The sequence below is a fragment of the Brachyistius frenatus genome, unplaced genomic scaffold (assembly GCF_029030835.1).
Source record: "Brachyistius frenatus isolate BFR_SWC_R1_liver_20210118 unplaced genomic scaffold, ASM2903083v1 Contig_23, whole genome shotgun sequence".
Taxonomy (NCBI): domain Eukaryota; kingdom Metazoa; phylum Chordata; class Actinopteri; family Embiotocidae; genus Brachyistius; species Brachyistius frenatus.
The window spans coordinates 1,653,110-1,666,088 of NW_027210622.1; the positions used below are offsets into that span (position 1 = coordinate 1,653,110).

The 12,979-nt window shown below is 40.2% G+C and overlaps 1 protein-coding gene across 4 annotated transcripts; it reads right to left on the bottom strand.

Moving 5' to 3' along the window:
- Positions 1 to 781: 781 nt before the first annotated feature.
- Positions 782 to 12,838, bottom strand: suz12b (SUZ12 polycomb repressive complex 2 subunit b). Of its 4 annotated transcripts, none has more exons than XM_069697250.1 (17): positions 12,545 to 12,838; positions 12,127 to 12,271; positions 11,192 to 11,238; positions 11,033 to 11,097; positions 10,819 to 10,887; positions 10,558 to 10,607; positions 10,132 to 10,217; positions 9,804 to 10,035; positions 9,487 to 9,592; positions 9,290 to 9,395; positions 8,947 to 9,124; positions 7,236 to 7,321; positions 6,778 to 6,921; positions 4,737 to 4,894; positions 3,932 to 4,130; positions 2,948 to 3,027; positions 782 to 2,689 (listed from the first exon to the last, which is right to left on the bottom strand). In XM_069697250.1, exons 1-17 carry the CDS (start codon positions 12,557 to 12,559, stop codon positions 2,377 to 2,379), a joined length of 2,079 nt encoding a protein of 692 aa, XP_069553351.1. In that variant the 5' UTR covers positions 12,560 to 12,838; the 3' UTR covers positions 782 to 2,376. The 4 variants fall into 4 exon arrangements, with proteins under 4 accessions (XP_069553351.1, XP_069553353.1, XP_069553352.1 ...); XM_069697252.1 differs by having other exon boundaries at positions 7,236 to 7,324; positions 12,127 to 12,204; positions 12,545 to 12,837; XM_069697251.1 differs by having other exon boundaries at positions 7,236 to 7,324; positions 10,132 to 10,169; positions 12,545 to 12,837.
- Between the last annotated feature and the right edge of the window lie 141 nt (positions 12,839 to 12,979).

Consider the following 12,979-nt stretch of genomic DNA (forward strand, 5'->3'; position numbering starts at 1 on the left):
TACAGTATCAGACTTACCCGTGTGAGTGATCAACCTCAGCGTGTGCCTAAAAACCAGAACTGAAAAAAGACAACCAGGACTCTACTGACTGCACCCAAGCTCAAAATGAAGGGAGCAGCAGAGGTATCTGTTTTAAAGGACTGACAATACCGGTCCAATTTTATTAGTACCTTGGAGGTCCTCCACCAATAGTCACCTGAGGAGTAAAAATGCTGACAATAAAAACAATACTGATATTAAAGGAAGAAAAAAAATGTTTAAAATTGACAGTCGAGTAAATGCTGAAGACTACGGAGTCACACTTATATCAACTCTTACCAGTAAGAAAACTGATGGGAGACAAACTGGAGATAATTTCTAGACCTTTCGGGGAAATAAGAGACTCAAGAGTCATCATCAGCCAGGTTTTTTTTTTTTTTTTTTTTAAAGTAAATAAAAGGTACCTGAGAAAGAAGCAGTATGATGTAGAGTATTTCTTTCCTTTAGAAGGAAGGAAACATTGGAAGTTTATGAGACCTGTACTTTGAAAATGTATATAGTGAACCCCTCCCTTGGTAGAAGCAAAAATCCAGTTAGCCCCTAATTCATATTCGGTTAAACCTCACGAAAACATAAATTTTAAACACAAATTGATCTGAGCGTCATAATAGAAACCTTATTAGGACGTATTATAGGCCATTGCGATGATGCACAATGATGTACATTTCAATACACAAGACATACTCAGACATTTAGTAATGACAGCTGAAGTCCAAAATTGCTAAAACATTAAAGCCATGAATAAGGACAAATGTATTTTATTTTCTTAAATATAAAAATCCCCTTAGCCAGAGTGTATAGTTCACAATTTGTAACAGGGTGTTTTGACAATAATGGTGAATATGTCTCCCTTTTCTAGATGAATACAGAAACCCTCCATGAATAGTGGAGGGAGGGAAAACAAATTGTTAATTTGGTTGTCCACAAGGGAAGTGTGATGAAATAATGACTGGTGAAGATCACCAATTTATGTGCACACTACAAAATACAACTACAGTTTTTTTCCTTTAAAAAAGAAAAAAAACTTGTTATGGAATGAACAAAAGAAAATATACTAAAAAAATATACAGAACTAAGAGACTGATGAAAATATCCCCCTTTGGCATAAACTGCATCTAAAAGAACAGACAAATGATTTGGACCTGAAAACTCAATCATCCAAAAATCAGCATATTGCTTTGAGAGAAGAACTGCCATCTGTTAATGACTAGTCAGAACGGGGCACAGCTAAACATCTGTTGTGATTACATGTATACACGTTTCTTTCAGCTACTCATAATCCATGGTTGTTGTTTTTTTGTTTTTTTTAAAGAAAAAAAAGAAAGAAAGAAAAACATGTTAAACATTGTGTTTCTGACATTTTCAAACTGTGAAGTGAGAAGAAACAGCAGGTGGCGGCATCAGAAAACATTTTTAATCTTTGATGCCATGCACAGTACATGCCATGGGGAGTAATGTGCTGCTGGTTGTTTGGAAAAATATTCAGAAAAGTTGATTTTCCCTGGCTTTCCTTGAGCTATTGTCAATGCAGGCCAAAAGGCTTAGGGGTGATGAAGGAGGGAGGTTTAGCCTGCACCTTAAATCTGAATTTGTTCTGTTGTCCAGGATCCAGAGCTTACAGTATAACACTACTGTCATGATAACCTGCCGGCACAATCCACTGTCCTTTCTGGGCTCCTAACACAAGATTTACATAACTGTATGGCCCCTTCAAAATAAATGTCATTCACAACAGTGGAATCCAACCTATCAAAGTTTCTCCACCGATGACAGCAGAAAAGTTGCACTTAAAATTTGGCGCAGTGTGATTTTCTTCTTTTAAATGACAATTTCAAAAGGTAAGTTTTCTAAATACAAACACCAAGTGCTAAAATAATCAGCTAAAAGGATAAGTTTTAACAAGGTTATTGTGTGTGTACAAATAATCAAAAGTGACAATGATACCACCGTTACAGAGACTGTAGTCTCAATACAGTTGCCTATTACAAGGACATACAGCCGTGCCACTTCAGAAGATAAACAGTTTGCTCACTCTCTCACATACTTCAGTGGCTCCTACAAAATGCATATTAAGTAGGTTCAACTTACATCAGAAAGTCCTTGAATTCCTGGTTTGTGTAGATGAGGGTGATTCACTTTTATATTGTTCATATTTGGTTCAGTTCTCAAGTTCCAAAAACTTGTTTTACCTTGTGTACTGGTCTGTGTCCGGTCAGATCCTCTGCTGACCAGTTCTCCCGCCTATCTAAGCACCAAAGGGTCGGTAATGTTCATTGAAGAAGAAAAAAAAAATTAAAGATAAAACGACAATCGTTGTTCTCTCCGTCAAGCCTTACATCAGTCTGTTAGCGCACTTTTTGTCCTCTTGCCCTGTTTTCCCCCACCGGAGGTGACGGCAGTGCCGTTGCAGGCTCCTGCTGATACCAGAGTCTGGTCCTGCTGCTCCTCCACCATGTCCGGCAACTCCTCCTGGATCTGTCGCAGTCGGGCCATCGCACGGTCGATGGTGACTGTGCTCACCAGGTTGAAGTCGTGCATGCTGACGAGATGCAGGAGGAAGTTGCGGCAGAGGTTGCGGCGAATGATGTGAGCAGCACGGTTCTCCACGAAGAGCATGATGGCCTGATTCATCTGGTTGTCTGCTATAAAGCTGCAGCGAAGACAAACCACAGAAAATCGTTGATTCTAATGTTTCTATTGATATAACTACAGCGTAGTTGAACTACTGTATATTTGACTAAAGCTGTGATACTTATACAGTAAAAAGATCATTTCTAAGTGCTCTGAATTATTATTTTTTTAATCTATAATGGCCTCCTGTCTGAACACTTAAATATTTGATGATGCATATCATACATACATATATATACATATATACACACATATATATCAGATTTATTAAACATACCCATATCTCATGACATGCAGGTTCCACAGCTTCATCACTTCCTTCTCTCCTTCGTTAACATCTGTGAACTCATCCAGTTGCTGTAACAAAAATAATTTACAAATCATTACTGTTTATATGCAATATGAACACACTATTATATCAGCTGACAATAGGAGTATAAGAACAGAGTATAAGGTTAATCAGGTTTTGCCCCATTGCCATTATGGCATCTTCCTTGAGCGAAAACTGATATAAAGTTATGGCCTTGAGAGCATGAACGGCTTTGATTGTGTTCAAATTCCTGTTAGTTCGACAGTGAAACTACCAGAGATTTTGTTCTGCTGCAAGTTACGTTAGCAGCTTCAGGAAATCTATAGTGAAGTGATAATAATGTTGTGTATGGGTGTCGGAGCAAGCCGAGGCAGTACTCAAGAGTTGGCACTAGTTTCTGCTCTAGTGAGCACTTTTAAATTATTTATGGGGAACAAGACCGACCCAAATAATTTCACTGTTGTTGCCATGGTAATCTGACACCAAAATCTTTTTACCATTGCTTCATTTATATGCTTTTACTGTCCTCTCAAAATTTTCTCTGGGCCACTCGCAAACACAATCAATTTAAATCTATTTCAAGCATTGTGAATTGATGATTGTGCCAGTGGTGTAGCCCCATGTTTTCTTTGATTTATTTCATTATTGGGATATTTGCTACTTGCATCAGTGAACAAATGTAAAATTGTTTTGAGCGCTAAAGAAGTTACCCATCTGAATCTGTGATAATTGTCAATAACCAACCACACAATATGTTTCAAACATCATAAGTCATAATGTGCTTACAGCCAAACTCAAGAATGTGCCAAGCAGCCCAACATTAGATGAAGTGTACACTGAACTGCGAGGTTAATTGGATTATTTAACCAATTTACATTTCCGTAAATTGACATTAATTTCTTCAACAGTGATTGCAGACACTAAACGACTCCATGAGTAATGGCTTCTCACCGTGGCAGTCTTCTCTCTGAGCCACTCTGGGTCTCGCTCGTCCTCGCTGTCTACATCCATCTCCTGGGGCCGCAGGGGCATGCAGCTGTCACTGTGGAAGTAGAGGCGGTTGTGTCCGCTGACGTACGTCCTCTGCTGCTCCAACTCTCCATCTTCAGACTCCAGGAACTCGGACAGACTCGGTTTGGTCCTCTTGGGCCTGGTGATAGCCGGAGATAAGACAAATCCTGCATATAAACTTTGTCGGCGGGAAATTCAAATATTCATATTCTCATTTGTTAGATTTTACATCAGTTCTGTTTGTATACAAAAAAAAACCTCTAAGCAATAAAATAACACCCTCTGGTTCAATATGCTATATACCATAATATCACTTGGGTGCAGCACACCAATCCTGTTTTCACAGCACCTAATTATTTTAGGGCAGGGGCAGCATTTTTAAAGAAATATTGGGATGATAATATTCCAAAAGTTTTTAGTCAAATATCTATAAATAATAAGAATAATAACATTTAAGAGATCATCACATGTTGGACTTCGATACTTATATTTACCACATTTCTTTCGAATTTCCACACCAATATAAAGAAGAGAGCTACTTAAGGTCACCTTCAGGCCGACTGCCTTAAACTGTTCTTTTTAACCTCACTGCTCATCAACAGTTCATTAAAGTTAATTCAGCTGATTACCCACTCATTATGAGGCAAGAGTGCATGAGAAGCTGATTAAAGTGTTCACCTTAAAACGGGTTAATTGTTTGACTTTGAACTTGAACACCGCTCTTGAACAGAGGCGCCATGTTTACCTGCAAACAAGTATGTGAGTAACAGCGGTCCTCTTGACTGGGCCGTTGCGGCTGAAAGCGAAGCCTGGCTGGCTGTGGATGTCCTGAGGGTTGCCAACGTATGAGCCATCGTAGCACTCGTTGATGGACACGTCTATCCTTGCTCCTTTGGGGTGAGGCTGCAAATAAAAAGATTATTAGAAGGCACAGGAAACAACCTTCAGCAACAAGAGAGCCTGGTACTTGTTCTGCTCAACGGAAACGTCAAGGCTAGAAGCGTGATTTATGGAAAAAGTAAACCACAGCATACTTTGAATTAAAGTCCTACTCCAGACACAGAAAAGAAAATGTTTTTGTTTTTTACTGCCAAGTGCTGTACAAGTGAATCTCTTCTATGGAAAGTAATTAAGGTTTGTCCACAAAGTCACATTTGTAGCGAGGCACTTCTTTTTGGGGGAAAAAAAACAAACTTGGCAGCGCAGCAACACTGCGACCAGGGTCTGTCCCTGACTGCGTATGTGTGACAGCTCTGATCTGAAACGCATTGCGCAATGGAACAACATGAGATTGACCCCTTTCTCCTGTCAATAGAGCTACAGTATACTATTGGGGCAGCAACCAAAACGATGAGCAGAATAGCATTATAGTGTATATTTGAATAATATTTACAACGACTTCAGCCATGGATAAAAATATTAATAATAATTACACAAAACATAACCTCCATATGGAAATTTGGACTGTCCCTCCACCTCACAAAAGAAGAAGAAATGATGAGCAGCTGAATATGTGTTTCTTCAGAGGCCTTTGATCACAAGAGTCAACAATGATAACTAAACATTTATTGTTGTGTTTACATTTTATATGTCACTGGCAATAGAAAAAAAGAAAAGAAACATTGGTGATTGTATGTGTCACATGGCTGCGGTCAGGCAGTCATCATCACAGTCATATTTGCAACGCTCCCAAGCAGGCCACAGAACTACAAGCACTTTCTTCCTTAGAAATATGAGCTCAAAATTGTTTCGCCACAGCAGCCAATCTGTGAATAAAGACTTCACAGTTGACTTCTAAATTAGACCTCCGATTTATTCCTTCAGCAAATTGGCTACCAAGCAGGACGTGGTAATAATTTTACACTTCATAACATGATAAATAATCCTCTAGCACCTGAGGGGTCCAAACAACAATAACTTAACTATAACCTATTTTTTTCTGAAAACTGCGATGCACTTGTCCCCTTTCACCTCACGTAGTGTCCTAGCCTCACATCTCTTCCGCCACACCTCCCTTCAACTTTCCCAAAGCCTCACATTTGATAAACATCCTGTTAAATATTTCAAGCTGTATCTAAACTTAGCATGGACATTTCAGAGTGACATTTACACCCATTTACTACTGCTGGTGAGATGAGCTCATCTGCCACTGCTACTGACTTGTTGCATTTGTTTTTAGGGATCTGAATTCTCACATCAACAGGCATTATCAAACTGCCCCTTCGTCTTGCTTATGTACCTCAAATAAAAAGTTAGTGGGTGCACACTCAGCATCAGAAACAGTGCTCTGTAGGCGTTCTGCATCATGTATGAAAATCTTTTTAACTGAGGCATGGATATTTTTAACATCTGCAATGCAGTCACTTCCAGTTCAAGCATTCGACTGTGCCTTCCACAGAAAACCACACACAATTAACAAATCAACCTCTACATAGCTAGGCCTGCCTCTGTAACCGTGTCGCAAGCATAACTTCCAAACTGCTTATAAAGTTTGGATTAAGTTTTGTTGCTCAAATCCTATTGGAGTCAAACTTTGTCCAGAGCAGGTATTGACTTTTCCTCAACAAAAGCTGCACAGTGTAAAGAGCACCACCTGAGGTACACTGAGTTGTGGTGATCAGGATGTGGCTTTACACGCACATAACCAGAGCTGCCACACAATATCTCCAGTTGTATATTTGCAGATTTTAAAACTGCACGAAATCCAGTGGTGTCTTATAAACTCATGAATAGCTCAACCACACACACACACACACACACACACACACAGACACTCAGTTCTTTACCACATAGTTAAAGATGAAGCGGGAGTGGGAGAGTTTGAGGTGTTTAAGCAGGCTGTAGAGTTTGCTGCAGTTCAGAGTACACCAGGGACAGTGAAGATCATCTCTCGCCTCCGTCTGCTGCCGCGTGTTATTGTTATACAGGAACTGAGAAAGAACAGACTACAGAATTACTAAAAGGTTAACCAGAGAAGATCAACCCACAGCAGATGTAATAATGACTCTAGCAGTACTGCATAATGTCAGGAGTTACTGTCAGCTGTTGGTAATCCATCCCTAAAGACAGAGAGCCCAACAGTCAAAACAGTTCATCATTAAAGCTGTGAATATGAACTTTTTACTACATCACAGTCCTGGTGAACAATTACAAAATAATTATATCCAAAACACAAACCACGAAGACATTTGGCTTTCCAGCAACCTCACCAAAAGATTGTATTTCTTACTGATGTGTGGTGTACCTGATAAAATATGCGTAGCTTCTGTCGCGGCTCACATGGGACCTGCTCTTTCCTCGTCTGAATGTCTGTGCTCACTGACTCTTTCACTGCTGACAGGAACAGACGGAGAAATTAATTCTTGCAGAATCACCAAATAACAAAATCTGTGAATTTCATACAGTCAACGTGGATTTTTAAATTGCATAATTTTCCCATCACATCAAGAAATGAAATATCAGCAAACACGACTGTTGATGAAGCCGCTTTCACACATGAAATATGTAACATTATTGTCGTTTCATCTGCCTGTTGGCATTAAAACATCCTGTGGGTCTCTGGTACAGAAATGTTCCATAAAGGCTTGGTTCAAACATGACAGGACAATCACAGATACAGCAGCAATGTTCGTGCAGTTGAGCATTTGGTAACAACGCAAAAAACCTTTTTCCTTCTCCCCCGACAACAGTAGCAGCACAGCTGAAAAATTAAAGGCGCTTCTGGGCTGAAATAATTGTTTCATAGTTCATGCAATGCAGGCACAAAAGAAGGGGAACTTTCTTCAACAGTTCTTTTAAACTGAGTATGCCTTTGGTTTGTAAAATGCTGTTTTGGAGGGACATGTTTACTTTAGTTCCTACTTCAGGGTTCTCCCAGCACAAGAGAAGTTAGAGGGATTAAAGTGTGTGTGGTGATTGGTCAAGAGCAAATACTTTCATTGATCGAATACAAGAGCTAATTCAACACTGGCAACCACCATTTTAAAAACCTGTGTAAAAAGTTAGCAGTGTAAACAACATTTCCTAAAAAAGCAGCCTTAAAAAAAAGGGAACAGCATGGAAACAAATGGAGCATTGTTGCTGTATGTGGTGCAGAAGTGATGTTGCCACACCCGCAGCCGGCTGAAATCACTTATTGGGCGTGCAAATGCAAACAAGAAAAATATTTCCATGAAAGTATGTAGGTCTCCCAGTGGGAATTTCCTTTTTGGGAGTCCTCAGAACTCTTTGGTCTGAAAGCGCCTTTTAAGTTGGCTTGCAATAAAATGAAAGAAGACGAGTCCACTTCCCACTTAGATTACTGATATATTAGATTTAATATTTATGGTTTAAATTGTACATTTCGTACATTCTGTACAGTTTCAAATGATGAGATCTTTGGTAATGATTCTTGTAATTTCCATTTGCTCATATCCAGTATGTACAATTATACTGGATATTCATTCATACTATCTGAAATAAACCCACTGCGTAGGATTGCAATTGAGACTTTTACAGAAAAAGTGTTTTAGTCAAACATGATGGTGAATTATAACAGATGCCTGAACTCTTATGATTTAAGTGAATGTCTGAACGGGACTAATGAATAACACAGTGCCTTTTGCCAGGTTAAGTTACAGACAGACCATCCCACATAATGTCACGGGGTGAAAAATCCAAACCCCATGACACACTCAGAGAATCTGTTCAGGAAATTCATCTTTGTTTATTTTTCACTCTGAACACAATACTTTTAAATGAATCAGAAGGTGTGTCGCCTTCCCATCCTTCCTCATCTGTGGATGTTTTCTGCCTCCTACTCTTAAATGTGATAAGATGAATAGATAATCCAGGATATAATAAAGGAATTTGTAAAAATATCATGGTCCCACACAACAACATTGATAGAAATTGTCCACATCAAAGACTCCACCTAATATAAAGTTCAAGTGACCCTTTTTTGTTTGTGTACTTACTCATTAGGGCAGTTCGGTGGTTGCTGGTCCTGGTCTCCATGGGACTGGAGCTGTCTGAGTTGCGAGTAGCAAGAGGTTTGGCCACAGGGGCAGTGGACTTCCCGCTGGCATCACCTGTCCAACGCAGCGTGAACTGCAATGTGGGTCCCTGAGAAAATGTCTCAAATGGTGGCAGTCTCTGTGGGACAGTCACAAAGAGTGATGTGAGGGCATGAAGAGCATAACAGGCTTAAGTCAAAGTAAAGTAAAAAAAACAAACAAACTGGGTATTGAATTTACAAGCGCTCATGAGTCAAATGAGGTAAGACAGTCCTTGCAGACATATTTTTACAGCCAGACCTACCTTCCCATCAAGAATTGTTTCCCACGTGGCTCGCTTCTTGCTCACAGGACTGTCCTCCATCCCCTGCATCGACACCTCGTACTCCCCATCCAGCAGCTGCAGTCTCCTGTAGAGGACAGATCAAAGCCCATATTTGAGTGGGATAGCCAAAAGGAACAGAAAAAATATTTCACAACTACAAATTCACAAAACCTTACCTATTCTTATCAAAGACAGTCATCTGTGCAACATAGGTCTCTGTGGTCTCTCCCTCCTCTCTGTGGGAGGAACTTCTCTTCTTTCGACTCGGAGTATCTGTTACATCTTTACACCAAAAAATGCAAACGCAAAAGAAAAGTGAGGACGTTCATATTTAACCTAAAAACATTTCCGTTACAGCTAACATTATTGTTTAGATTATGTGAAAGGCTGGAGCAATTCATATACTAATATATTACTAAATCATTTATCCAGATACAAACTGCACTTAGTTAAAAACAGAAAAAAATAAAGGGTTTTAATATGGACTTCCTACCAATGTTCTCATTGGCCTCTCCATTGACCAGCCCATTGGTATCTCTTCTCCCTGTGCGTGACACCCTGAACAGGAGTGAGTAGGACTTCACCATGTGGCTGTTGCTGGGCTCAAACTCGTTGCTGGAGACCAATAAGGAAGGGTAGGAGCCAGGCTTGGTTTGGTTACTGTCAGGATTCAAAGGCACCTGCTTTTTACCTGTAGGCACTTGCTTTATCGGGCAACTGACATCCTGAAAAAACAATTCAACAAACACAATCACGGGTAAATAAAAGCGGATTCAATTAGCTTTTGCCAAAGTGAGTGGCTCAGTAATGATATACGTTACCTTGCGTTTTTTATGGCAGACTTTGACGAGTAGCACCTCTAAGGACACAGAATTTTGTTCATTTTCTGAATTCTGAGATGGCTTTTCTGTATGACAACAAGGAGAGTTTATGTCAATCATTCTGCCAGTTTAATACATAAAATGATCTTTTATTATCATTCATTGTTATCCATATGTAAAAGTTACATCAAAGTTGTCCACTACTAGCATGCAAGTGTTTTTTTTTTTAGGCAGAGCACTTGATCCAAAACAAACTTCTACCATGTTAGTAGTTGATGGCTGTAGTTGTGTGGTATCACGTCAACACAACACAGTCAGGGGATTACTGTCAGCACAACAAATCCATTACTCAGCCAATTATCACAGTACCTGTGCTTGCTGCCGTGTACAAAACACAAGCACTTGGTGAGACTGAAGTCTGCTTACCATCCTTATGGAAGAACCCAGTGAAGGTTAACTGTAGATGTGAAGACAAGCTAAAGAGCCAAAAGAAAACAAATGTACAGGTGAAACAGAGTGATAAAATCCTCCATCTGTTAGTGCAAATGGTCAACTAGACAAAGTTGCACCAACAAATAAATGTATTAATAAAGGCACAATTAATTGTGTCCATCTGGTTTCTTTAGTATTTTATTCGTTTAAACTCTCAAACAGTATAAAGGTGAAGCTCTCGTAGAGCTTCGTTACCTTGGAGAATCCTGCTCTCCCTTCATCTTCTCCACTCGCTGCAACATGTCATCCACTTTGAATGTTTTCCTGGAAGGAAGGATTAAAAGTCAGATGTTTACAATGGATTTATGGAAACTTTTATCTTTTAAAATTCTGCAGCAACATCTGTTTGTGCAACACAAGGTATCCTGTTCATATATCATAACTGTAAATACATTGTCAGACTCCATACCTTTTGGCATTTGTTCGACCATTTCTGTGAGACATGAAGGTGAGTGTCCTGTGCAAAAATATGGGCTAAAAAGGAAGAACAATGAAGTTGTCACTAATTTTAAGTGAGAAGTCTCAGGCAGTTAAATACAAATAAAAACATGTAAAGTACTTTGCTTACTGCAATCAAGTTCCTTGTGCGGAGAAATCTGTATATCTGAGTTGGCTCTAGAAAAGAAAGAAGTCTTATTTTAGAGATGATCAAAATCTCATGTTATCTCAATGACTTTGCAAAATTAACCCAAGAGGCCACAAAAATCCAAAACATGAGCTAAAATGAGAGTTTTCACACTTGGTCCCCTTCAGCCCCCAAAATGAACTCAGAGCATCAGCAGAGTCAGCTGAGACCACCTCAGGAACGTGGTCTCAGGTCGGTTTATCCTGTGAACACCAAGTGCACATGAAGAGCTTCAGGTTCACTTTGCTTTTTGTAATTGTATTCCAGACTTCTAGGCTTGCCAAAGACGGATCATATGTTATTGCACAGGACTCAATTAAAGCTGAAGTAAACCAGAAAGCGAAGTGAGACTTCTTTCAAATGAACTTACAATGTGAATGGAAAAGTCCCTTTTCTGTTGGTCCACTTTACAAGGATTGTATGTGAAAACACCCTAAATATCGGGCTGTTCTGAGTTTTACTGAGGGCAGATGTCCTGCAGTATGACAAAGGCCATTCAATTTGTGTTTCACCATGTATCCCTATTATTGTTAACTTGTGCCAGAAGGAGGGGTGTTGACAACTGGTGGCTGATAAGGCAAAACATCCACCCATCAAATGTCCATTTAATATTCACATGTTCTTAATTAGATCCAGCCTAATAATGGCTGCCCGAGTATAGTCATCACAATACAGGGCGTTCAGTTATAACAAACAATATCTGGGCTCCCTCCGGTTAAACTAAAAGGCCTGCCAGTCAAAACCAGATTTTGAAAACAAAATAAGTCACAGTAATGTTGAGCTGGAGGTTAAATGCTTATTGGAAGCACAAAAACAGCTCACCGTGTTCCCAAAACAGAAAAGTTGGATTACAAAAGTAACGAGCGGTGAAATCTCACTTTCAAAGGCCTGCAGGAAGAGCTCATGGTCGGCCTGGATCTGCTCCATCTTCGGCTTCTTTACAGAGCTCATCATCGCTGATGAGGCAGGGTACACAGCGCCGTTAGCTTTGCAACTCGCCCCACTCATAATATGACCTGAGTTCTGCGAGAGACAGCAGCACATGTTAAAAAAAAACAACCAACAACACAAATTACGACTGAACAAGTGGTGGCAAGACAACAAGTTAGCTTAGCAAGTGGGCGAACACTCGCGTTAGCCTTCGAGCTAGTTAGCTCAGCTAAACTCCCAATGCTAACATGTTAGCTACCTCTGGGATTTCAGCTTCGTATTCGTTCGCTCAGATAAACTAGTGTTACAACAGAACCTCGAAATCGGCGTGTGGCAAATATCGAGCCTAATTAAAGGCAAACCCACCCTGGCTGATGGCATTAATTGGTTGGCCTCGCTGCCTCTAGCAGAAGCCCGGCAGACTCAGCAGCAGAAGCCCATGAAGAGGCGTCGAGACGCTGGCTAGTTAGCTGGCGGCGCTAGCGACATGGTGCGCTTTGAAAACAAGCCTCGGTCCGCCCGGAGTTCCCTCGTATTCACCTCTTCAGAATATCGTTTAATAACAGGGGTGGTTTTGAGCATTTGGGATCAGACTATTGACGGCCTATCTGTAATTTATTGTCGATGTGGTTTCCTCCAATTTGTACTGAACAACAGAGCAGCAGGCGGCTGTGAGCCAATGGGAGACGAGTTGAGATAATGCCGCGCTGTGATTGGCTGAGAGCCTCCGGAGATGACACACAACCCGCTCTCGCTTTCTACGATTTTGCGGGAAATCGAGTTTATCAGCATTCATAAGGA

Coding starts and splice junctions, on each gene's coding strand:
- suz12b (XM_069697249.1), bottom strand. Junction 11,098..11,191: donor GCACAAGGAACTTGATTGCA/GTAAGCAAAGTA, acceptor CTTCCTTTTTAG/CCCATATTTTTGCACAGGAC. Junction 7,325..8,946: donor CCACCGAACTGCCCTAATGA/GTAAGTACACAA, acceptor TGTTCCTGTCAG/CAGTGAAAGAGTCAGTGAGC.